Source organism: Aphelocoma coerulescens, chromosome 3, assembly GCF_041296385.1.
Source record: "Aphelocoma coerulescens isolate FSJ_1873_10779 chromosome 3, UR_Acoe_1.0, whole genome shotgun sequence".
NCBI classification, from domain to species: domain Eukaryota; kingdom Metazoa; phylum Chordata; class Aves; order Passeriformes; family Corvidae; genus Aphelocoma; species Aphelocoma coerulescens.
In genome coordinates, this window is record NC_091016.1 from 38,493,702 (window position 1) to 38,521,113 (window position 27,412).

At 39.3% G+C, this 27,412-nt stretch overlaps 1 protein-coding gene across 1 annotated transcript in view; it reads left to right on the forward strand.

Annotated features, from left to right (window-relative positions):
• KCNK5 (potassium two pore domain channel subfamily K member 5) overlaps positions 1 to 26,766 on the forward strand; it is a 35,775-nt gene extending 9,009 nt beyond the window's left edge. The window contains exons 2-5 of the mRNA XM_069009828.1: positions 17,804 to 17,915; positions 19,310 to 19,476; positions 20,578 to 20,746; positions 21,570 to 26,766. Of these exons, the coding sequence (XP_068865929.1) occupies positions 17,804 to 17,915; positions 19,310 to 19,476; positions 20,578 to 20,746; positions 21,570 to 22,384 (1,263 nt within the window). The 3' untranslated portion in view covers positions 22,385 to 26,766. The remainder of the gene's footprint in view (positions 1 to 17,803; positions 17,916 to 19,309; positions 19,477 to 20,577; positions 20,747 to 21,569) is intronic.
• The last annotated feature ends 646 nt before the right edge of the window (positions 26,767 to 27,412 follow it).

The following is a 27,412-nucleotide window of genomic DNA, read 5'->3' on the forward strand; positions in this document are numbered from 1 at the left end:
CACTGACTAGGTGCTTTAAGCTGAATTCTGTGCATCTTAGGAGAACTGTCTCACTTATTTGAGGTAACTGCAACTTTTCTGTGGTTTTCTTGACTCCCTTAGCATCTTGAATGTGAGCAGCTTTTACGCTTGAGGGTTCTCTACTTAGAAATGTGCGAGTGCTTCCTCTGTCTCAGCTTCTGAGAAGGTAATAGATGCTGCTGGACAGTCATGATGTCAGTTGCAGGAAATCTGGACTAGGAAGGAAAAGAGTCCAACAGAAGGCAGCAACTATAGTACTTGTGCCAGCTGATCCCTCTTGCCTTTAATACAGTAGCAAGAAGATGACAAAGTGGTTTGGCTTTAATACATCCTCAGGGATGGGACAGTTGAGAAGTGACAGGGCACAGAGTGTTAATCACCTGCCACACGTCAGTGCTGTACATTACTCTTTGCCTGCAATTTGTCTCTTGTTAGCTGTTCAGGGGAAACCTGCAGATGTATGGGAAATTTTGTGAATCTGAAAGTGTGCATGGTTTGGTAGTCTTAAAGTGGGAAGATTTTTCAGTTGACTAAGCTTACTTTTTCACTTACTTTAAATCCTTTCCACAGGATATATGCAATTTCTAGTTTACAGTTGGGTTTTGGCCAGGAACTAGATGTGGTACAGGACTGAAAAGGTTATTCGAGAATTATTGGAGAATTATTGAAGTAGTATCTGTTCTGCTTTCTCTCAGTTAGTGGTTGGAAACTCTCTTGGTAAGAAAGGCCCTTCTGTGTAGTTATTAGTATAGTGCAGAATATATTAAAATAGCAGAAGATTGTGTTCCAGTGCAAGTGTTGCGTGTGTGGTTTTTAATGTTATACAATTCCTGAAAAAATGGGGTTTGTATATATGCTGACACAACTGTGTTTAAGAAATACTCTAATGCACAGCCAGCTCTTAGCAGCAAACTGAAGTTATTGGCAGTCTAATTCACTCACCCAACAGAAGAAATAACATAGACTAGGCAAACCAAGCTATTACAGGTCTGAGTGTCTAGGTCAGACGTTTCCTAGCGTGTTATCTCAGTTACTGATCACACTTCTTTCTAACCTGCTGTAACTGTGCCAGCAGATCTCTGTATTTGAAAACATTTGTTCAGAGCAGCCTCTACTCTTTCCCCAGTCCTCCTCAAAGATTGGTCTTGAGTTAATCTAGTGTTGAAGAGACTTACAGTAAGTAATATAAAAACGTTTTGTTTCAGGTTAAGCCCTGGATAAAGCTAAATACATAATAACAGAAATCTCAAAGCTAAGAGCATTTCTGTGGCAAGTTTTTTCCCCATGTTAGACCTCTTTACATAAACCCATCACCTTGCTATTCATACAAAGCATCCTGTCCCTGTTGACATTGGAAGCATGCCTTGCCTTGCCTCGTCCTCCTGCTGCCTGATACAGGAATGATATAGGGAGAGAGACTAGTGTGGTTGAGGTTATGTAAAGTTTTTGTTCACCCTGGAGACCTGGTTGTTAGTTTGGCTTAACAAGGTGGCTTAGTGAAGGTATTACCCTAAAGGGTTAATAGCCAACAGTGTGTCTTTTTCTTGTTCCTGTTTTGTGGTTCAAAAGTCTACCTGATTAAAAATGTTGTTACAAGTAGTACTCTGCTCCACCCAAGTCTGATCACTTTCGGTTTTTTATTTGATGCTGTTGGGACAGGCAAGATTTTTATTCTAGCATGTGTAAGCTCACTGAATTGTCAGACAAGTAAGGTGTTTTACAAGGACCTGCCTTTTTTTTTTAAATACTAATTTCTCCTTAAGATAGGTTGTTAAATAGGAAGTGGAGTGTGTGATGCTACTAGCACACTTCAGCAGCAGCTTCTAGCATGTCCTTGGGGAAAGAAGACCTTTAAAGTTGTATTGAAATTTGGGGATGAAATACAAAGTGCTTGTGAAACCAAAAGCCTATAACATGTTCCTCCTAGTGCCTAAGAAACAAACTCTGAACAGTTTTTAGAGTGCTCTGAACAAGTGACTTTCTGTAAATTTCTTAATCTGAAGTGTATTTTAATGCATGGCCATAAATGGGGGAGGATGCAGTATGCAATGTTACTTTGTGCTTCAATTTACTCACTGAATTGAAAAGCTTACTGGGCCTCTGTAAGCAAAGCTGTCAAGCTTGGATCACTTGTGTTTTGACTTGTCCTAATCAACTATTCTTACACACTGTGATCATGGCAGGCTAGGGGGGAGGAGGTGGCAGGAAGCACAATTTTAAACTCAGTTTCCATTTCTGCTTCTCCTATGTAATATCAACATATTCTGTCCAACCCCTCTCCATCTAGTAAATTCATCTCAATAAACTGTGTTTTTATTGACAATAGGACTGTTTTGGTTTCATTTAAATCTACTTAAATCAATTGCAACTGAACTGAAATGTATTATTTTGGAAACAGACTGCTGCATGGGTTACCATCTGCTTATGCAATTGGTACCAGCTCTGTTGCAAGAGGCTCATGGAAACACTGTCTGGTTCTAACCCTGCCTAACATAGCTGGTGTGAGGGCTTGATTAAACTCTTGACTCTTCTGCTTCCACTTTCTTATCTCTGAAATGGGGACAACAGCATTTTCCAAAGCCCTTCTAAAGGGGAGTTGGCTACATTAGTCACCATGTATGTATTCAGATAGGAAGGAAGCTTAATCTGCTATTATAGATTATTCCAATGTCTTAATTTCAGCTGATGCAACATAAAAATTGTTGAAATACTTTTTTTTTCTTTTCCCTGTCCACGGCAAAGTTTGTTATGAGCATATTGGAACAGAAGCCCACAAAATTAAGCTGTAATAATGAAAGTTATGACATAGTCTGATAGGTTTTATTTCAGTATGAGAAGGATTGTGGGCCAATGAAAAGTAGGGACACTCAGCATCTGCAGAACAGCTGCAGTTCTCATGCAGCAATAACCTTTAGCTAATTTGTCTTCAAAACATGTCTATGTGAAACTTGCGAAAGTGAAAAGGAAGCTTTTCTATTATTGCATTAATCACAAGAGCAAGGGAATGCTGGTAAAGCACTGAATATGCTTTTCATCAAAATAGTTTATTAAGTAGTTCATAAAACTGGAATCTAGTCCTGAAATTAATAGGGGGAAAGTGCATATAAACTGTTAAATTCTCTAGTCATGGTCTGTCAAAAAAGGCAGATGCCTCTTCAAAACAGTTGGTATTTACATCCATTGCACATAAATAGAAAGGAGAAATAAAATTAGGCAACATTAGTTCGCTGAAGGGTAGGATCTGCAAGTATCACAAATAGGGAAGCTTCAGTATTCAATTCTGCAATGACAAAATAGTTCCAGTTAACTTATTTGCTGAATTAAGAGTTTCACTTATTATTTAACTCTGCAGAAAGTCATAAAAAGGAAATAACCTTGTTGATCTCTTTCCATTAATATCCCTCACATTGTTTGTCCTATGAATTATGACTTATAGGAAAATTAACTGTCCATGCTATACATCATACACGAGCAAGTCTTAAACAGTGCATGCTGTAAAAATATTGACATGCCTCCAAGAGGTTAATTTCCCTACAGGTTAGACCTTTTTTTCCAAAGGAAACAGTAACACCTATTTGTACTGCATAATAGAAGTAGAGCTCCAGTTGTTCAAATTTTTTTTTTTACAGACTCTTACCACCTAAATCTCATTGACTTCATGTTTACTCTAAAATAAAAAACTATTCCAAAACGTGGGGGATTATTGCAGAATAAACAATTCTCTCATGACAATAGTTCACCCCTAGTCTGCTTTTTTACACATGTGGGCCAGGAGGTCCCTAATCAAGCATGTTGTTAGCTAGTTGTTATGTCAAAGAGAAATTAGCAGCAGGACAGCAATGGTTGGTAGTGAGGGAAAGCTTTATTCATTCAACCGTAAAGGTTCAATTTGCCAAAACCCTTCAAAATTCACCAGGTACCATTTTAACAACTGTGCAGTTTCTGATCAGAGGTCTTAAGTTTGCTTTCTCTTCTTGATTGCATGCTTGATTTCATGGTGTAGAAAGAGCAACAAATACTTCCAAAGACCTGACTACTCAGTTTTTCTGTCAGTTCATGTGGGCAATGTTGGCTTGACCTCAACTTACCTTAGTGAGGAGGTGTGTGTAGGTCCAACCGCCTTTGGGCTGAACATCCTTCTGTGACTTTTATCCTCGAATTTTACTGCATGAAAAACGAAGCCTCAGTCTTGGGGCATTCCTTTTAGTAAAGGTAGTTTGGGAAGGCAATGGGAAGTTTCCATGAAGATGGAGAAAGGCAAAATATGGAACTCACTGCAGACCATGAAATCAACAAGCATTATCCAAATCATGTCTGGGCAGACTACAACAGGTTTCCACAAACACTCATGTACACAATGTGAAGACTTTTTAGAAAACACATGTGTGTTTTGACTGAAAATGTCTTAAACTGCCTATTTTTAAAACACTATTTTGTAAAATAGATGCTTATGATGGAAAGCTGCAAAGACAAATGTAATGCTTGCATTGCTTTTTACAAAAAAAAGAACAAATCATAGAATGGTTTAGGTTGGAAGGAACCTTAAAGATCATCCAGTTCCAACTCCCTTGCCATGGGCAGGGACACCTTTCACTAGACCAGGTTGCTCAGATGAGTGCTCTGTTTCCATTGTCAGTTGGAATATTTTCATGCAAAATTTGCTTAATCTGAAGAGGATAGCTCTTGTGTTATGTCTGTAGCTGGAGACATAACAGCCATCTGTAAACCTTCAGTAGAATAGCACTTTGTACAAATAAGGAGTGCAAATTATCATTACAAAATCACTAATCTTTACTTGTACTTGTTTTCAATGTTGCCCTAAGATAAGGCTTCACAAAGTCAGTAGGGAAATGTGTCCACTTCGTAGAACCACTAATATATTCAGTAAAGGAAATTGTATGTATTCTATATTGCTCGAACCTTACTTAAAGACCTTCTTGTTAGAAGTCTGTCAGGAGAAAAAATAAATTTCCTGACAGGTGGTGCTGCAAAAGTGTTGGTGTTTTATTTATCAGCAGAGTTCTTTCTTTCCAAGTAATTTGTTTTGCTCTTCACCATTTATCTCTTGGGTGCTCTGCATCATGTCCATCCTTGAGGGAGAGCTCCTGCATGCCTTTGAATGGAGCCACAGGAAATGGTGAAAGAGTAAACACTTTCTCCCAACATCTCTGAAGAACACCTTCTCTCTTACTAAGAGGATTTTACTGTAGGATAAAAATATGCTCCCCAGTGCACTAGAGTATTAATTAATAGGGATTCCAGATCCAAAATCTTACCTCTGACACCACATGGCAGAAATATTTACATTAGCTAAACCAATCAGTGTTAATCTGGATCTTGGTTTAGGCAGGGAGGTTCATGCACACTACCATGCTGAATGCTTTGATTAACAGCTATTGCCTGGTTGAGAACCTGTTTTAATTTGCAGTTTAGTTTCACTCATGCTTTTTTGTTGTTGTTTATTCTTGTACAAAATGGCTTTTTGTTTAAATGGCTTTTGTTTGTGGTCTTGCATTATAGTTTCTGATATAGTACAAAGAAAGCAATGCTATCTCCTCTTGCCCTTCATTTTTGCAGTACAAATTGCTTATCTTCTCTAAACAAAATGATGACAAAACCTATGTTGTTCTCAAGGGCAATGAGGTCCGGTTTCAAGATACGGAAGTTTTGGAGCTCTCCTCTTCTTTCAGGCTAATTCAAGGAGAGTTGAAGTTGGTAGCATAGACGGAAGTAGGAAATTAAAGAAACTATAGATACATTTTAGACTGTATTTTGATAACCTGCTCTCTCTATAATCGAACTAAGTCAAATGGTTTTGCCATGGTTCTCGTCTATAGGCAGGCACTTTCTGTTGTTAAATTGACAGCATTTCCTGGAATTACTGTTTTTCTGTTACTTTTCAGATATTGCAGAAGTTGGGAAGCTAGGAAGGTTAAGTTTGATCCCCACCCATTTGTTTGTCCCACAGGAGATAATTCTCTCATCATGTCAATGGGAATTGTTTCCCAGGATATTTTCCATTAACTTTAAAACTCTCAGTCTTTGTTCTCCATGCCATGTGACATCCAAAAAAAATGTGCCCTTGCATCTTGGGAAGCATCATATCCTCAGGAAAGGTCTCTTGATTAGGTTATTACTCAGCTGTAACTTTCCCTTCAGAACTCAAACATATCAATACACTTTGTGATGTTTGTGTCCACCTTGGAGGGAAAGAAAAGGTGGTGGTGCTAGTTACCAGTGCTGATTGAGCAGCTAATCTTGCAGAACATTACACATTACTAAGACTGTTTCTCCAAGTAGAAACAACCCTGAGGACTTGCTGTAGATAAAGTAGAATTCATGCAGTGATCAGCATTTACATCTACATGAATTTCTAAAATGTCCAGCATGTGAATGTCTGGTTTTAATAGTGGGGTAGGAGGTGGAGGATGCAGTGATCAGCATTTACATCTACATGAATTTCTAAAATGTCCAGCATGTGAATGTCTGGTTTTAATAGTGGGGTAGGAGGTGGAGGATGGAGTGTGTGCAGGGGAATGTAGGAGAAAAAAAAATTCAATATAGCAAATGCTGGCACTGTAGAGTGCCATAAAATTTTTATCCTCAAATCTTATGTATCCAGTTTCATACTGCTCATGCTTTGTCTAATTTTGATCATCTTTTCAAGCAGGGAATAGCTGGCAGAATTATTTACCTTTTCTGTTTCCAAACAATAATGTGGAATTAATTTGTCTGTAAACTCACAAATTGTTTCCACTGGACTGTGTTCTGAAGTTTCCAGACTCATAAATATTATATTTAAGCCACAATTAGAGTTTTATGTGTCTTTCAGGTTCAGGCATGTATAAAGATGGTTCTTTGCATCTCCTCCAAATTCATTATTTATTTCATGGCTTTCAGATAACAAGCTAAAACCAGAGTAGAGCATATATCTTCTAAATTTGTATGTAAAAACTTCCCCCTTTCTTGTCTCTGGCTAATGAGAGCTATTTCTGGATAATAAATTGAGATTGTGCTCGAAGAGCATGATTTCTGTTGTCTTATATGGGTTAATTAACAGATTGCCTTTCTAAAGGATCACTTAGTCTGATTAAATTTTAATTGAAAAACAAGAAAACAGATGAGCACTTAAAAGACTGAAATAAGGAGTGTTTGTGTGACATGTGACAAATGTGCATTCTCTACCCTCATTCATTTTGCCGACTAGGGAGCATATAGAGAACACAGAAACAAAAAGAGGTGCTTGTGCCTCTAGTACTGTCTTTATTGAGACTGCCCTTTGCATGTTAAATCAATTATTTCCTCTCTTCACTAGGTTGCCACTGTCAGCAGTTATGGATTAGTAAAGCTCAATGCTTAGTCCCTGTTACAAATTTATCATTTTAGCATTGTTCCCACACACATGTTGCCCTTGCAAAAACATAAAACCCAGGAGAAAAACCCCTGAAACACCCAGACTTAAATTTGTCACTGCTATTTTTTAGACTCAGTCCACTGAAGAACTTTCTGCGTTGTTAAACGTGTAATTGGTGCTGCGTTAAAATAATAATGCTGAAGAGAAGGGGAGGAAAAGTGTTATCCATCATGAGTGCCTGGGAGAAGGTGTGGGAAAACTCCTTTCCAATTGGCAGAATAGTCAGAAAGGAGGTTATTCTGCAGTCAGGACAGATTTTTAAGCCACTAGCCTTAATAAAGGTAGGGAGCTGTGACAGTATTATCTCTTATGTTTTATTTATAATGGCATTGTATCTAAACACAAATGCTTTTGAAAAACTTCACCCGCAGTTTTTGGAAGGTCCTGAAGACTGTATGCAATAGTAAAATGTGGTGGGTTGACATTGGCTGGACACCAGGCACTCACCAAAGTCTCTCTATCACTCTCCTCCACAACTGGACAGGAGAGAAAATACAGTGAAAGGTTTGTGAGTTGAGATAAGGACAGGAAGAGATCACTCACCAGTTACCATCACAGGCAAAACAGTTTCAACTTGGGGATATTAATTGAATTTATTACTGACAAAATCAGAGCAGGATAATGAAAAGTAAAATAATTCTTAAAAACAACTTCCCCTTACCCCTCCCTCCTTCACAGACTCTACCTCCCCCCACTCAGTGGCTCAGGGAGACAGGGAATAGGGGGTTATGCTCAGCTTATCACACATTGTTCCTGCCACTGCTCAGGGAGAGGAGTCACTCACCTGCTCCACTGTGGGGTTCCTCCCACAGGAGACAGTTTTCTGTGAACTTCTCCAGTGTGAGTCTGTCTCATGGGCAGCAGTTCTCTAGGAACTGCTGCAATCTGGGTTACTCTTCCATGGGGTGCAGTCCTTCAGACACAGCCTGCTCCAGTGTGGGTCCCCCCTCGGGTCACAAGTCCTACCAGGAAACCTGCTCCAGCGGGGGCTCCTCCCTCCATAGGCCTGCAGATCCCTGCCAGGACCCTGCTCCAGCACAGGCCTCCCACAGGGTCACAGCCTCCTCTCAGGAGGGTCTCCTGGGTCTCCTCCACAGGCTGCAGGTGGATCTCTGCATCCCCATGGACCTCCATGGGCTGCAGGGGCACAGCTGCTCCACCATGGTCTGCACCACAGGCTGCAGGGGAATCTCTGCTCCAGAGCCTGGAGCACCTCCTGCCTCTCCTTTTGCACTGACCTTGGTGTCTGCAGGGCTGTTCCTCTCACATTCTCACTCCTCTCCGCTCTGGCTGCAGTTACATCTGAGCAATAACTTTTTTTTCCTTCTTAAATACGTTATCATAGAGGTGTTGCCATAATTTCTGATTGGCCCAGCTTTGGCCAGTGGCACATCTGTCTTGGAACTGGCTGGCATTGGCTCTGCTGGACATGGTGGAAGCTTCAAGCAGCTTCTCACAGAAGCCACCCCCATAGCCCCCCCACTACCAAAGCATGGCCACAAGACCACAATAGATTCACTAACCCATAGCAAAGATGCTGTTGTTTAAATCTCTTTGTATTTACAGGTCATTCTGGGATTGGGTAGTGTGAATTTTAAGAACAGCTAATGTGATAGAACTTCAGATGCATATAGGAATTCACTGGCATATCCAACAAACTGTTTTGCAGAATGATTTTGGAGCTCGTGTTGAGCAGTTCCAGTTTGCTTTGGGATATGTCAGTGCTCTTCCTCAGTTCTGAGTGCCTAAATAAACCTTAGAGAAGCATCCTCAGAATTATACTAAATAGTGAATATTCTTAAGTGTGAAGGTATGTTTGTAGGATTAATATGTGGATGTTTCTAACCCCTCTTCAAACTCAGTTATGTCATTTGAAGGACATACACACATACACAGGGCTTCTTTACAGCACAGTGATGCAATTATTTAGTCCAAGAGTATTTTCTCTCTGGTAAAGACTACTTCAGTGTTTCTCTGTGTTTGGTCGTATCTTGTTTGGTAGTTTCTTGTCTTGTGTTCTTGCTGGACAGCCTGTTCTGTGCTGGTTAATCAGTAAATTAAAAGGGATGTCGAGCTCTAATCCACAGTTTTCTTCATAGCATGTACTTAATTACTTTCAGTGGAATCTGCTTTCAAAGTCCAGCAAAGGACAAGGTATCCCACTCTATGCTTTCTCCCTCTAATAAAACTAGCAAGACTGCTTTAAAAGAAAAGAAGTGCTAGCCACACGGAAGTCTAGGAACAGGAGTTTCCTCACTTAAAAAAAAAAAATCAATAAAGAATTGTGACAAAATTACCTACATAAGAAATCAAGAACAAGACACATGTAAAAAAACCTTCTGGGTGTGCTGTGTTCTAAATTAGCAGCCAAAATGAGTCTAGTTTGCTGTCTGTTATATCACAAAACTATGCAAAGTGAAAACCAGGCATGTATTTACGTGCATTCTTTAAATATGAGGCTTAGATGTGGGGACAGCTTTGTATGAAGTGGCAGGTGCTGGAGGCTCAATTAGGTAAGAAAAATTCTGCTTAGGTGAAGGTACAAGTTCCTGACAGACCAAAGCATAATGAAGGTAAAGCAATAGAGTGTCTTGGTTCTGTTATTCATTTGTGCATTGAGAAGCACTGTTGCATGAACAGAATGAAACACTAAGAAGTTGGCTGGGTACATGAAGAATCAACAAGATTAGCCAGACTTTTTCTGCAGAGCAAGTTCAATCTTGTTATATAATCTTTTGGATAAAGCGTGTTATATACAGTGCATTTGAACTCTACATATACGTTTCTGTTTTGATACTGGTGGATCATTTAAAGTCACTTACAGCAAATTTAAATAACTTTTATAATTGCCTTATTAAAAGCACGCAAACAAGAACCACTGACATGTCGAAGCAGTTTAAAAAAAAAGACTTATTTCTTTCTTGTTCTTCTTTCTCCAAAGACTGTGGAAAAGTGAGAATACTCTATCTGCTGTATTGATAAAAGTGTAAAAATATAATCTCATTCTGAATTAAATCTTGCTATTGCTGGAACAAACTCCTCCCTTTGAAGTATGTTAAATCATATTTTGCCAGGATTTTTTTCCCCTACTGGGAATTTTCAAAACTTTGTCCTTGATAGGAGAACTATATTTTAAGACTAAACTGTTGATAGAAAAATGCAAAATATGTATCTCCTTGCAATAGCACTTGCACTGCATTTATAGAGTGATTGGTTGTGACAGCAAGGGGAAAACTTATCCCCTGCTATTTGTAGTTGATCTACGCAGGAATGTAAACCTGGGGAATAACACTTGCTTTCCAGAGTTTGTTTTTATTTTTTTTTTCCATTTCAATTCATAGATAAGGGGGAAGGAATCCTGTATACTCATAGTGATCTCTCTAGTTTTTTGCATAATCTTCATGGATTCTTTTGATTATGTGTGTTATTTACATCTGTCAACACCAAGCATGAAGCTTGTGAAGTTTCTGTTCTTCTAGAAGTGAAAGTTAATGTTATTCCCTCAATGACTACTTCCAATTTTTTGCTTCAGTTTTAGCTTTGACCTTGTGGTGAGTGGCTACTGTCCATAACCCCATTGTGCTCTTTCTGCCTTGGGTTTTGTTTGTTAAAACAGACTGTATAAGTTCTAGGATTATCAAGAGTCTTGCAGAACCTAGGTTAGTATAGGCCAGCTGAGGAGTCACTCCTTTATGTTCAGTTGATCCGGAATCAGACTTGTGTAGTCAACTGATGTCCTCTTCATTTAATGTGGAATTTGTTAATTCCCACCATCCTTCTATAGTGCAGGTGCTGCTGACTCATATCCTGCACCTCTTGCCCCAACCACCTTCCAGCTCAACTCTCTGCATAGGTCAGTAAAGGACAGTAAAACTTTTCACAGGTTAGCAAGACACGAGGGTGTTGCCTGTCAGACTGAGACAATGTGGTTCATTTGTCTTATTTTTCTTTCTCAAAAAAGGTCGCAAACCATTCCCCACAGAAGACAAGTAGGAAATCCAGGGCTCAGCTAAAAGACTTCTTTTTACATCTGGCATGGTTCTTGCCCTGACAAACACAAAATTCATACTGCAAACACAGATAATGCTGAGAGGGAAATGAGAGGTCAGCTATCCTAAGTCCTGCTGGTTCGTGTAATCCTGCAGAGACTGTCGGGTGGCGAAGGCAGCCTCAAAGGCTTGTACACTTGGCCCTGTGTGCTGGCCCTGGTCATATGCCAGCGGGATTCAGCTGGGAACTCTTGAGTCCAAGCAAGCAGTCAGGGTAAGTCTATCATTACAGTAGAGATGGGAGTGAAAAAAGATGGCAGGAACCACAACTGTGTGCCTTTCTGGTGGCTTTGAGCTGCTCAAAAGGGGTGGATGGTAACTACCATCGTTTCCTGAGAGCTTTTGCCTTGAGCAGATTACATACAAAAGGTGCCAGGTGCCAAGTGGAAGAAATAAGCATCCAAATAGGGTGCTGCTGTTCTGTGTTGTAGGCTGTGTGGGTCTTTTTGTATTCTAATCCTTAAAGAATTTTTTTCCTTTCCAAGAAGTGATGAGCTTCCATTTGTGTGCACAGACACGTGTATAGCAGCCATGTCCTAAAGATGACATGGGAATAGCTGATCTTTCTGATGCCTCAATGAAATCATTTCACCATATGTGAATTCTCTGGGCTTTCTGCAGTTCTGCCACGTTGTGTCTCTGGCTACCAAAGTAAGCAGCGTGGCACAGCAAGATTTTCTTAGCAGTACTGCATCTGGTTTTGTAATTGAGGTTGGGATGAGAGGTGAAAGAATATATAGGTTAATATGAAGTCTTTGAAAAACTCAAACAGGAAATTTTAATAGAACATTACTTGTATACACCTCATATATCTAGACATGAAAAGTAATTGGGGAGAAAGAGTTTTTTACTCATTGGTAAAATCATTAGTTGCATAGTTGACTTCACTTTCCCTTTCCTAGCCCAAACCCCAAGCTGCCAAGGTATTCCTGAGAGGAAAATATTTTCTCTGATGGACAGTATCTTCCATTCAGCTGGGGCACATCGGGGTGCAGAGTGAAAGCCAGTCACCTTCAATATCTACTTCATTTGTTTGTTGTTCTCACTTTCTCCAGTGACCATAACTCAGAACAATAGATTATGGCATTTAGTGTTATATTATATATTTGTTGTTTAGCAACTAAACCCACAAACTTAGTCAGTAGTTGAGCTGTAAGCCAGGATGCATATATTCGAGTTTGACTGTGAATCTACAACTTGATCTAGCTATAAAGTACTGACAAATTCAGACTGTGCCTGGGAAATAGGTTCTGCTGCTTTTAATGTGCAAGCAGATGTCAAAGTGCAATATGCCAACAGGACAGGAAATTTCTGGCCATGGCTGCCTGTCTGCATAAGGAGTCTGAGGAGGCTGTCCTGTCAGTCTAGCTGTGACCACCCACTGACATTTTTCCTTGAAAAGGGTTACTGGCTGAGAGGGTTTCTTTTCCCTTTGTGTACGTGTAATCAATCCTGAGACAGTATTATCCAGGTCAGCAGAACTTTGTAATGTATATCTGACCGGGAATCTTAACATGTGACTCAAGTTTTTTATTATTGGAAAGATATTCATTAACAATGAAATGTGTTTTTATTGCATTTAAAAATATGATTATTATAAACAGCTGACTGCTACTGTAAGTTTATAGCTGGAGCCAGAAAACCTAAGTCACTGCAAAACCCATGTGGGACAAGTAAAAGGGTGTGCAATTTGCATGGGCATGGATTTTAATTGTTTGTGTATTTTTAAGGTAACCAGGAGTTCCTTTAGGCTTTTTGTTCATACAAATGCTTGTATGACTTCACCTATCTGTTTTGCCCTGCTGCTACTGCATTTGGTTAAAGCTGAAATGAACAGCAGTACACGAGTTTCATCTGATAGTTTAAATTTAAAATTTTTACCCTGTATAATTTTATTGTGATTGACTAAGTTTTCAGTATTATACGTACCTATGATTAAATAACTACTGCACTTTTCTGGTTTCTTCAAATTGTATAAAAGATTTAGATGTCAATGTGAAAAACGATTGCTGTTGAAGCTTTTATTCCTTGTAGGAAAGTCTCTAAAGTCCTTGGTAGATTTGTAATTCAGTGTTTTTCAGTGCACTAAATCTTTACATCCTTGATAAAAGAATTTGAGAAAGAAGAGAAATTACTCCCATGTTCTTTTGGAGTCAGAAGTGAGGACAAAGCCTAGGAGTCCTCAAAGGATGGCTCAGTTGCTGCTTTAGTGGATTCAGCTTTTGGATCCAGTAGCAAGCTGTGATTGTCCATTACAGTCTTAATACTGTTGAGAGTAGAATGAAAGCCACTGGGTCTGATTTCAGGCTTAATAATTCAATTACATCTCCTTTCTTGTGGAAAAGCAGCATTTCAGAAGACAATTGTTCATACCACTGGGAGAACCTTAAAGCTGCCATTAGACTTGCATGTCAAATCTCCAGGGAATGCTCTGAATAAGAAGGGAGGCTTTAGCCTCTTCAAACGAGACCTGGCTCTGAGCAATATCTGGCTGTTCTTCCTGTATGTAATAGTGTGCCTGTGGGGCAGGATCTGTTGCTCTAGTTTATATATAGCCAGTTTATTGTCTTCTGTCTTCAGTCTGGTGTATCTATCTGGCCACAAGTACCCCAGAAGTCCTTTTTCTTTCCTATTGCTTATTGTTATCAGACCCAACTATTCCTTACTAGAGTATCTTAAGATTTCATGCCAAATATTAAATCATTCCTACTTGTTATGCAAAACCTGTATCGCAACTTTTTTGCACTCCTTAACTCTTAGAAAAAAATTAGTAATGGTGTGTGCCCTATTTGGGCCAAGACTTTGCCTTGCTATTTTTGAATTTGTTTTGAGAACTTTTCAGCCCTACTCTTACTCATATAGGGGGGATTCAAGTGGTATGTGCCTAAATGGCTCTCCTTTGTCCAAGACAGAGGAGATTTAACAACTATTTCCTGTGATGCCTGGTGAATCTGGAGTTTGCCTGGTCATCAGAGGGTTAATAAAAATGTCACCAAAGCCAGGAAACACAAGGCTGTATTGGAGCAGGGCTGGGGTTTGTGGGAAAGTGGGAAGAGGTACCTTGCAAATGGAGCATATTGTCTGCTTGATTACTTTCAAATTACATCCCTTTTTCTGCTTGTGTTAATGTCTCCAGAAGAGGTGGTAGTTTTAAGTCTGTTTAACTTCCAATAATAACACAAGAGTCTCTAAAACTTCTTTGCCTTTTTCCTTTGCCAAGAAGCAGAACTGGAGTAGCAGGGAATGAGGGAGAAGAGAGGGTTTAATTCTGTGAGGCAGAAGACATTTGACTGAAAATACTGTCCCGCCTTTATCAGTATTAGCTGTCCTGAGGTGAGACCTAAGGTGATGTATAAATTATGAGTTAGCTATTTTCAGCTTTTGCATTTGGGCTTACTTGAAAAGGTATTTTTAAATTACATCTTTCAAGATACTAAGAACACTTGCACTATCTACCCTCTTCTTCCTTGATTCCTATTTTACAATCCAAAGACTTTTTGGAGGAAGTTTTCTGTAGTTTGAGAAATCAAGCACAGCTAACTTGGGGCATTCTGTATCCTAGCATATGAACATAAAGGCATCTCTGACATTAGAGCCTAACAGATTTGCCAAGCAAAAAAACCACAGCCATGTTTGCTGTTCACTTGCATAGTGTCCACTCACATTTTTTGTTTTAAGCCAGAATCTTTAATTATTTCAGTATGGCAAAAGTTATGCTGCTTGGAAAGCAGCTACATATTTCCCACAGCACCAAAGCTATCTAAGCATGTTTTGTGACCATCTTCATTCCTGCAGCTGGGATGCAAATAGTGCATTCAGACTTATTGCAGGTATAAAGTAACTTAAAAAGACTGGACTGGAGATGACAGATCATTTTGTGCTAATAGCCAATAGCTGTGTGCAAATAGGGACAGGAGGAGGGTGTCAGCTGTGTCTGGAGAAGTATCTGTGGTTCTCTGTATATAACTTGTAGAGCTGGCCATCTGCCCCCCATATGTTAGCTGCCTGGCTGTGAAGGGCAGCTATGTCCAGCAGCTTCTTCCCCTCAGATCTGGGCCCCCTTTAAACCTCCAGACCTCAAATCCTGGCAGGTCTTGACATAATTGTATGTGCTGGGAAACTGAGCTCATGAGGTCAGACCAAAGTGGAGTAATGAGATAATGGCCTGTGACAATGGGAACGGATAGTTCGCTGGGTCTCTTAGAGATCACTTGCTCTGTGAGGAAACAACAACTAAAAAACATCCAAGTCTGCTTATGGAATGGAAAATGACTGGAAAACTGGTGCTTAGTGTAACATTTTGGCAGTGGAAGAAGTCAAGGCATGTTTTCAAGGATAATAGAGAACAGGTTGTGTTTTTCAGGTGATTTGGATGTCCTTTGGGACTTCCAGGAAGTTCATCTGCAGACCGTGGCAGAAATGAGTGCTTGTACTTTGATTGGTTTCTCCTCAGATGATCTCTTGTGATCCATTTTTTTTTGAAGAGGGGTGGCACTGTGTGTTTTAGTTGCCTGCTCTCGACTTGCCTGTTCTAGGTTCTCGTTTGTACACCACTTTCTCATGATAAATGAGTGCCTTGGTAAGAATTCTGTCCTTTTCTATCCAGAGCCTGTAGGATATGGAAAGGCACTGCATGCAGTTTTGCACACACTTTGAGTTTACCAGGAGAAAAAAGAAAATCTGGTTCTTTACCTTCATTCACTTTCAGTGCTTCTCCTTTTATCTTCTGTAACAGCTTCTGTGTTGAAAGTGCATTTTTAATTACATTGTTTGCATCCTGTATATGCACAATACATTCACTTTGAGGGCATTTTTACTGCAGTAGGAGGGTGGTGATACGTATTAAGTCTGAAGAATAATTAAAACCTGTGTTAACTTGTGTATGTTTTCAGTAGTGATTGAACTTTGTGTTGAGTCTCTGCTGGGTCCAAGATCAGATCTTAATCAAGTAGAAAGGAAGGAAGGGGTGATGGGGGAAGGAAGAGTTGGATGTAGTTACCTTTATAAGTTCTTGCCAGTTTAAGATAAACATCACCTGTCATGTTTATTTCTAAAAAAAAAAATTTTTAAAAAGTATATTACTTCCAATTTTTTAGGTACTCAGCTGAAGATAGTTTTTATGTTCAACACTTATTGAGGGAGAAACACAGAAAGTGGATAGCGTTATATATCAACATTTGGAGATATCTTCACCTTTTCTGTATATGGGTGTAGCCTCAGAGTTTTGTTAAGTATTTACACTGAAGGGAAAAAAGCAGAGTAACCTGATAAGGTTTTAACTGCATCATGATGTGACAGGGCAAAGATTGAAATAACTAGAGATTTCACAGAGACAATATAGTAAATTGGTTTGGCTTTTTTCTTTTATTCTGGGGAGGTAGAAATGCACATCAGCATTGGCAAGATGCATCGTTTTGCTCTGAAACTTTCACTTTCTACACTAAATAGTAATTAGGGTTTTTTAATCAGTGTGTTTTCTAGAATCTAATTTTGGAAAAGGAGGGGAGGCTAGTTCTTCGAAGCTCCTTCCTACAAAAGGTGTTTAAGGTGTTTAAGGTGAAGGTGTTTAAGAATTCTTGAGCACCTGGAGATGTGAAGAGCTGTTAAAAAACTGACTGGCCGAATCTGTAGAAATGCTGCTGACCTCACTTGCTTCCCTGGACCGTTGCTAACAAGTGCTTTGCATTTGTCATGGCATACCAGATTCCAGCGTGGGAGAAGAAAAGGGCCTGATTCAAGGATAATGGTTGGAATCCTGTTGCATGAAATGCTGTGAAAAAAAGTTAATTTCTGTCTTTGAAATGTACAGTTTTACAGTAGATAGTTTGACTTTGGTAGAGACAGCAGGTGAATTAACATGAATCACATGAGCTTTGCCAAGGATTCTATGACATTCATGCCCAAGTCAAGCTGAGGCATGTAACAGTGTTTTGAAATGGATAGTAGTTCTGAAGATATCCCTAATATTAAACTAGATTCAAAATCTGCACTGGAGGTTAAATGCTAGTTTAGTCTGCAGGAGTGTTATTTGCTCTCTGGAAGAGATCCATTCGGTTTAAACTTGTAAATCAAGTAAAAGTTTATCTAATTAAAACTTCCTATTTAAATGTCAGAGCACCTGTGATACTTTTGCTTATGTGAAACAAATTTTTAGTATTTCATAAAATTATTGTTAGTGAATATACTAGGCCAGCTTTCACAAAAAAATCAGAGATTATTTTGAAAGGGGGACTAAAGGGGAAAACCTGAGAGGGACAGGCACATTCTTTTTTAGGCTGCCAGGATTTTATAAGATTGACAGTGAGCTTTTTCCTTACAGATTGTATCAGATGCTGCTGGACAGGGGGTTGCCATCACTGGGAACAATACTTTCAACAACTGGAACTGGCCTAATGCTGTGATCTTTGCTGCTACTGTGATCACTACAATCGGTAAATATTTATCAGCCTTCCTAACTGTAGTTTTCTGTAGGCTTTAGTGTGTTTCTACTCTCCCATTTCTGTGTCAAGGTAGCCACTGAGTAAAGTCCCCATGGTTGGAGCTGCCTAGAGTGTGTGTTCACCTGCAGATTCATAGAGGAAAAAACTGAGGATTTTGGCACTCTCCATGGGTGTACAGAAGAGAAAAGTGTGCCTTTCCAATCAGTAATGGATTACAGGTGCTGTTGGGGTTGGCTGGTGTCATTCCAGTTCCATTGATTCATGCACTTAGATTTCCAAATCACTTAAAATTCCAAAACAAAAGCGTAACAAAGCATGCCATTAAACTAATACCTAAAGCAAGTGCATATGAGGTTTTTGTATTGCTGTCTTGTTACACACACGCATCCTCTTGAGCTACTACTAAATCATCAGTGTTCCTGGCTTGCAGAACTATCTAGACTTTTTATCTACCTCTTAAAAGAAGGTGAAGCAGAACAACTGTTGTTTTTTAAATATCACTGCTGATTCGTGCTTGTAAGACCCTCTGCACTGAAAGACTTCTTCCTCCTCTGATACATAGGTTTTCAGAACTCAACATCATTTGCCTTCTGCTTTTACAGAAAAATCTTTCTACATGGTGTTGTTAGATACTTGTTGCACCTACAGTTAAAAAGGAATGCAAAATAACCATAGAGGACTGGATTTAGAAGTCTTACTGTTAAACCATATGCAGTACTGTGGTTTTCTTTATTATTTGAAATTCACAATACTCAGCTTATATTGTAACTTATGACAAAATGTTGAAGTCAATAACACACCTAAAGAAGAAAACTCTGTCAGAAGTTCAGAAAATAGGCTGCTGATTTTGAAGCCTGAGTCTGTAATGCTTTGTTGGGTTCTGTGACCAGCAAAGAACAAAATTCAGTTGAAATATCTTGCACTTACTTGCCTTGCACTTAACTCACAAGCTCTTACCCTGCAAAGGTCACAAGTTAAATGTGTATAGTGGATCTTTCATGTGGGAGCTGGCTTCAGGATGAATTTTGAGTTTCATTCCATAAAACTGAATCAAATTAAGTTTTTAATAGCGCTGCTTAAGATTGGGGCATCATATCAGAAGTTTTGAGATGAGCTTTATTTTGTATTTATCCCATCTTGTCCAGAAAAAGATGCAAAAAATCTAGGGAACTCTTAAAGTGCGGGGTTTTTTGCGTGTTTGCTAGAGTCAAATTGGAAGGCATCCAGATTCAGAAGATCAGCAGCTGGAGTAAAATCCCTTTTAGATGGTGAAGTAAGGAGTGCTGACACAGTGGGAGCCCACACAACGTTGTTTTGTGCACAGGTAGAAGTGCCTTGAATTCTCTTCAACAAGAACAGACGGACCACATACTTATCTCTTTCAGGTTACGGAAATGTTTCTCCAAAGACACACGCTGGGCGTCTCTTTTGCATATTTTATGGGCTTTTTGGAGTTCCTCTCTGCTTGACGTGGATCAGTGCTCTGGGGAAGTTCTTTGGAGGACGTGCCAAGAGGTTGGGCCAGTTTCTGACAAAAAGAGGAGTAAGCCTGGTAAGCCCTTACTTGTTTACCCTTGAACTGTGTAGTTTTGATGCATGAATTAAGCTTACACTTCTTAACTTGCCTGCTTATCTTGTAGTAAGTGAACACTTGCACAACTATGAATTTTCCCAAATGATGTTGCATTGAAATAACTAAAAGAGGGATTGGGTCTGATGTGTTAGTTCTGCAAGAAGTTTAGCAAAATGAGATCTCATAGAAACCTTTGGTACTACTTCTTACATTAAAGACCTTTAGGACAAATGTACATAAGGCTTCATTTCACAGACATTTCCTTCAAGCTCCTTCAGGCACGAAATGAAAAAAGCTGTCCTGCTTGGCTCCCACCTGCCTGCATGCCAACATGAATATTTCCTGCTGTGCAGTGAACCTACTGCACAATAATATTTTGTTCTGAATTACTGGCTTGTGGTTTTTTGTTTGTGGCTTTTTGTTGGTGTTCTGGTGAGGGTTTGTTTGAGTTTTTTCTTCCCTTCCTTCCCTTCCCCACTGCAAGTGAATTCTCAGTTCTAACTCTGCCCGGAGATGGGAGGCAATGCAGGGTCATAGTGCCTGGAGGGCACTGGGACTGCTTTGGGTCCTGGTTTCAGAAACAGAGCAAGAACTTTATTGGTTTTGCACCTGAGAAGAAAGTGCAGAAAATAATAGTGAACTACATGTGTATGTGCAGTTTTGTACAGAGGTTGCATGAGTGGCAAAGGGGACACAAGTAGGAGAGAAACATCTTAAAACTTCTGTATTCAGAAGAGTAAAAGGAAAGTTAGAGGTACCGATGGCTTTTTAGACTAGAGTGCTATGTCCATATCCCATGCCAATTTATAAAATACCAGGGACTCACTAAACTCTTCCAAGAGTGTGAAAGAAAACTGTGAGGAAATAATCCTTTTTTAGCAAATAGTTGTAAGAATAGGGAGTTCTGCCTAAAGGAAAAAATGTGTGTTTATTTCAGTCACTTTTAGTGACTTTTAATTATGGTAGCTAAATTGTTAGCACAAAACTCTGAAATATCTGGTACTGTCAGATGATTCTTGGTGCCATGGGTGGGGAAAAAAAATTGAAATCTTTCCCTGACTTTTTCTTTTTTCTTCACAGAGGAAAGCCCAAATTACATGCACTGCTATTTTCATTGTTTGGGGTGTCTTGGTCCATCTGGTTATTCCTCCCTTTGTCTTCATGATGACTGAAGGATGGAATTACATTGAAGGTCTCTATTTCTCATTCATCACTATCACCACCATAGGATTTGGAGATTTTGTTGCTGGTCAGTAATTGTATTTTATGTATTACTTTATTACTTGCATAGTGTGGCAATTCTACTTCCAAACTCTAATTCGAAAAGATGTTTTCTAAGCTTTTCCAGCACATTTTGCAGAATAGAACGTTCACTTAAGGCTCAGTACTGATCCAGTGGACTTGATCTGTCTCTTCGCTGTTGGTGTAGACACCTGAGGCCTTTATTGGGTTAATTTGGCAGCCAAGTTCCAGAGTTCATAAGTCCTTCTGGTGCCCCATGTCTCTACTTCAGGCAAGGAGCTACTGTACCCACCATGATAGTTGTGCACGTGTGAATGGGATCCAGTGTACTAAGCAGGATGTGTAGGCATTGGGCAGTGCTCTCCACACCTGCCTACAGCTAGTCAATGGGGAATGCTGAGTATATTCCTCTCTCCCTCTTCTTTCTCTAAAATCCACTGCTTTGTTCAGGGCTTTAGAGGTGGTCCTTGTAAGTGGAACTCTGAATCTTTTTCTCAAGGAAGGTGCCTATATATACATACTTCAGTGGCAGGAAGAAGACTTGTAGTTTTCAAACAGGAGAATGTTCGCTTTTATATCTTATAAGGAGAGGATAGATATGCTGCATTTTAATTTTGTTAGTCCAGTGGTCAAAATACATGCAGCCAAGAAGTGGAAGATGTGGGATCAACTTTTTCTTTCAGATCCCCCACTTGCTACCTATCAGACCAGTGTTAAAATAACGAGGCTCTTTTAGTGAGGAAGAGAGTAGTTCTCAGAGTCATAACTTCAAAGGTTTATCAGCTGTGAGTCTTCTTTCAGTAATGTTTTTGTTTTTAAATTTCTTGTAGGTGTAAATCCAGATGCAAACTATCATGCGCTTTACAGATATTTTGTGGAGTTATGGATCTATCTGGGACTAGCTTGGCTCTCACTCTTTGTTAACTGGAAGGTCAGTATGTTTGTGGAAGTCCACAAAGCAATCAAGAAACGGAGGAAAAAAAGAAAAGAATCATTTGACAACCATCCTCGGTCTAAAAAACCCCTTCAAATGGGTACCTCAAAAGATGTCAACATTTTCAGCTTTCTTTCAAAGAAGGAAGAGACCTACAATGACCTTATAAAGCAAATCGGGAAGAAGGCCCTGAAGACAAGCAATGACAAAATGATTATAGTGGAAAATGGCAAACAAATGAATGCCAGTATAGATGTTCAGGTGACTTACACAAAGACAGAGTCATTTGAGTATGATGAGGCTTCCCTGGACATTCAGAATGGTCATGTACTGAGACCCCTCCATGATAAACGTATTGGAGACAGCCCTCTAGAAGGAACCATGTTTGTAAATCAGCTGGACAGGATTAGTGAAGAAGAAGGTGAAGTGTGGGATTCCAGAGACTATCGACCCTTAATATTTGAGAATGCCAATATAACATTTGTAAATGAAGATGATGATGAAGAGGAAGATATCTCAGATGATGAGGAAACATCAAAATCCTCTATGGATGATAATCTTGCAGAGGAATCTGAAACTGCAAAAAAACTGGTAAAATTCCCATCCTCTGATGAATCTACCTTTACCAATAATGAGCTAGAACTTTCTGTGCCTTATGAACAACTGATGAATGAATATAATACAGTAAGCAATGTGAAGGCTGCCACGTGAAGCATGCAGGACAATGATTTTTCTGAAAGTGGTCAGTGCATATTGAACATAGAGCAAGGAGAAAAGTATGTTTGTAGCTTCTCCTGTCTCTTTGAAAACAGAAGCAAGTCCCAAACTAAGAAACTCCAGTCTTCTTTTCCCATCCTAACTTGGCTTCTGAGCCCATCAGCTTTGCTTTTCTGACAGACTTGTAAAATAACAGTTGAATTTGGAGTCCCACTCCTTCTTTGGATTTTATGGTTCTTGAACAAAATAGAAAAGACTAGTTAATACACTGGATCTGCTCTGAGTTCATACATTTCATTGAGGAAATAGTTAAGGAGTGTAACTATACTGTTGCAAGACTGGTTTGGGCATCAAACATGTTCGGTTACTCCATTAGCCTTTCACCTCTGAAAACCTGGATTTGAATCCTGCTTTTATCACAAATTAAATCAAGGGGGTTGCCCATTGTTAAGTTGTCACCGCCAAAAATACGGCGCTAGCACGCTGTACTTAATGAGCAACTTTAGATGGAGTGCCAGGACACACAGATCTGAGCTGAGGTGTGCTGGTAGACTGAGAAGGAAGCTTCTGAAGCATCTCTGTAGAATATGTCAGTGCTTGTCAAATTAGTGAATTCTAATTTTATAAATAAAATATTAGAATTTAGAGTTCTAAAGGAATGGATTGAGAAGGAGCCCTCTAACAAGGAAGAATCATCTGGGATGAAGCTCACCAGTTGGGCTGCTAAGCTGCACATCAGCCCCAGAACTGTTAAAAGAGTAAAGTGACTGGAAGACTTACTGATCAAAGCATGTATGAGCACAAGCAGGATGCAATGAACTTTTTTAATGTTGAAAGTGTCCTTCCACTGTCCATTTCCTAAAGGAAATACTTGAATGAACTTTATACAGTATCTGTGTACAGGTGAAGTTTCACTGATACTGTTCTTAGGAAAAAATCACCTTGGGAAGCACAGATACTCTCCAAATGCCCTAATGCCTGTCAGAAGGGACCTGTAGCACTGCTGCTGATCTGGGCAGTGTGTTAGTCAGTATTGTTGTTTGATTTTGCTCTCTGCCTTGGTACTTCAGACATGACTTGAATGGGAGATGATTTTTGAAACAGTTGATAACACTTTGTATATTTTTTTTGGTTTTAGAGTTTGACCTATGTGTGTATACAATGGTTTTTCTATCCCACTTGAAAGAAGGTTGGGCAATATCAAACCTTGGGCAAACTGAGATGTGATCAAGTGACTTCAGGCCATAAGGCACTTTTTTTAGAAGGAACTTTGGCTCTAAGCTTCTAAAAGTATTATCTTTTGACTTGGAGATGGGCTACCCACTAGAAGGAAGCATGTCTGTTCATAACATGTATGCCCAAATTGTTTCGGCTACAAAGAAATTTTACCATGGTTTTATTTTACTTTCTTTTTCCATATCTATGCATTAACCCTGACAACTCTTTCAAATGAGGCTCTTGATTATATGCTGGCAAAAGGTACTGACTTCAGTTTTATCCAATATACTTGGAACAGAAAATAGCCAAGATCTTTAAACCTTAACATACCAGGTTCTGCTGATCTGTTTGGCTTTAGAGTATTTAAGTCATTCTGGTATGTCCGAAAGTTTCCAAAGTCCAGTGAACAGTTAAAAATTTTCAGTGTCTCAGTCTTGTTTTCAGTGTAATGCTGGCAGACTCACTAGCTCTGTAAGAAGAGCTTATGGAACCTTGCAACGCTAATCTTAAATTACTAGCTCTTTCTGATAACTACAAATATTGGCTGCAGCTTCAGTTGCTGGCCTGTTCCACAGGAGGATATATGGGAAACTGGCACTCTGGTTGGATAGCCTTTAAATGGGAAGTTTTGAAGTTATCTACTGTGAAACAAGGGACTGTCTTTCCTAGTCTATTTCTTTCCTAGAATTTTCCACATATGTGACATTTTTTCAAATAGAATGTGAATACAATGGTGAAATTGTGGCCAGCTTGTGTCCACCTCTGTTATACTAAACAACTGTGGAGTGATTTGGTGTTTAATCTGCAATTTATGATATTATTGTTGAAGAGAGATTCTCATTTATAATCAAATTTTATTTTATTTACACTACTTGGAACAGGGGTGGTTGGATGACTTTGACTTGTATCTGACAGGAAAGCAGGAAAGGCCATATCAAGAAAATTCTTACTTCTAGTAAGATACCTTAATCCCCACTGTTTTAAAATTACTCCAAGCCCTTCAGGTTTTTGTGTCTGAAGGGTTGTGGTTGACAGCTGTACTTCAAACTGTAAGAAATGTTAGATAGGATTATGTGCATGATGCGCAGGATGCTTGTGTAGTCAGTCTAGCCTTCTCTTTTTTTTAAAAATATTTTTTGTTTTAAGAAGTCCTCACTAACTTAAAAGAAAATGAGAAAGCACTCCATAGAGCTTTTGTTGTCCTCCAACTTGTCTTCCATTATTGATGCAAAGATCAAAGTTTTAGTAACAGTTAGAAAGCTACAGAACAACGAGGAAAGAAAAGACTTCCAGCAAGTGCGTGAAATGGAAAAGCATAGTCCAATCTTCATTAAAAAAAAAAATTCTCTTTAATACCGAAATAATACAACCCAGACACTTGGCTGGGCTGCTTTGACTGGGAGGGGGTGTTGCACACTGGAACCCAGACTCTGTTCTGCGTAGCAAAGTGCACTTGTATGCCAGAGCTGAGAATAGATGGGATCTGTTTCATATTATCAAGCTAGATGTGGCTCTCTGGCCTTTCCCAGTGTAGTCAGCATAGACTATAAGTCTGCATAATAAGTATCATGGGATTTAAAGTAATAGTTTAAATTTATTAAAACAAAGTACAATATTCCCAGTTTTTCGGGGAAACATGATCACACCTCACAAAACTGTTCTCAAGATATCCCACCATGTGCCTTAATGTAATCTTAACACTGAGAAAAAATTCCTCTTTACACAGGGGCCAACAGAATTGGTCTCGTTAAGCCCTACATGTTTCAGAGTTTTGGAGGGGTTTAGTTGGTGCATAGCTTTCATAGTGGCTCTCTCCAAAAGGCTGAACCATTCCCAGGGTTTTTTAAATTATGGTGCCATCTCAGAAGTGCCAAAGTGCTAAACAAGACAGCTTTTTGCCTGCCTGTCTTCCATGTCCTGAGAAAAGAAGCTGCCTGGGGGACCTAAACTAATGTCTTTCTGCCTTCAGATTTACATGTAGTGACTTAGAGGGGTGTCCAGGCTGGATTTTGTTCCACTCAGCTCCAAAAGTGCCTCTGAGTGAATTCCCCAGTGCTACCTGGTTGTGTCTTGTAGTTATTTCAATTATTTGGTCAATCTGGAAACATTTTCTTCAGGCACCAATTAAGATTTCATTTGGCTAACAATGTTAACAGTTTTCTTAAAGCTGTGGAATTGGTTTTATAGGTGAGACAGATCTCTTCCTGGAAAGAGAGGAAAGGGGGATTTTTAAACAAAGAAGGAAAAAAGGCTTAAAAGCATGTATAAGGAAGGGATGGAATAGCAGTGGAAATTCTTCTTTCTAGCTATTGCCTACAAGCAGATTTTATTTCCAGTCACATCATGTGAAGGATGGGTTCACTTACTAATTTTGCCAAGATGAGCCAGTACTTTCTTCTTTTTTTTTTTTTTTTCCAAAAATTGAAACAAAAATCCTGAAATGTGACCATGGAAGTCTGTTCCTACAAAAGGCCTTTCGAGTGCTGTAAGACTATGTGACCCCGTTTCTCATGACATCGTTGTGATGCTTCTTGGGTTTGTATTGTGCTGTTGAAGGCTGTTTTTACCAGAAGGGCATCATTTCCGGACACCCGTCTCACACCAGGCAGTCGGACACATCTGATACACTGGTACGAAGTCACTGAGGAAATACAAAATCAGAGTGTTACATTTTTCTGAACTAATGATTCGTGAATCTGTTGCTGGCAATGGATATCACAACGCACGCAGAATTAAAACCAGACTGATAACAGATCCATGGTGACACAGCTGTGTATGCTAAGATTTTATTTTTCCTCCGGTTGATCTGGGAGAGTGTGTAGAGACAGATGAGGAGAGCAAAAAGCAATATACAAACAAGTCTGTTGACGAAACAAAAGAACTTTGTTGTAGACTTGTAATTTTTGTGCCTCGTGGGATTCATTCCATTTGTGATGGATTTAACTTTTAAAAATTAGCTTGTCTTTTGTATGGCTTTTGACATTTGTACAGTTCTGACCCTTATCACTCCATAATATGCCTGTCTGTCTGTTCTTTGTTGCTGATTGTCACTGGAATCACACTGTATGTAAATATTTGCTAAGTCTTTGTAAAATGTAATTTATTTTAATATTTTGCAATAAAAAATTTACAATTTGTCCTCTCTGACATGAGAAGAATGGCAATCAAGATTAGTTTTTACAGCTACCTACACTTGTAATGCACCTCACAGCTGAAACTGGTCTTGGCCCAAAGAGCTGGAAGGCAAAGAGCCAAAAAAGCAAGGTCTTTTATGCAAGCAGATGCCTGAACTTGTATGGGTTATTGATGACTTCAGTTCAATGGCATCTGGTCTTCAATTAGATACAGCATAGCAAACTATTATTCAGCGTGGATTTTGGACAGCTGTTGAAAAATAAACTGAAGTTTATTTTAAGGGCTGTGTTTTATCAGTGGGCTGCTTTTAAAGCAGATGCACAGAGATGGGAAGTGTTAGAATTAATCAGTACTGTGATAAAATAAAATGGACATTTATGACTGGTATCTGAATCACATGCCAGAGCTATTAAAATATCTGAGTAGCTGGTAATGAATTTTCACAATATTTCTAGTAGCAGTGCTCACCATTTTCCAGGCTCGAAGTATTTGCAGTCCTTCAGCTCCAGCAGTTTCCTTGGCAACATGCTGGAAAATAGCTAACTACCTGCTTTAATGGACAGCAAAATGTGACTTGGTTATAACCCTGATAGAGATGCAGCCATCTGGAGAAATTGGGACAACCTCAGCCTGAGGAGGAAGAGACTGAACCTTGGCTTTTAGACAACT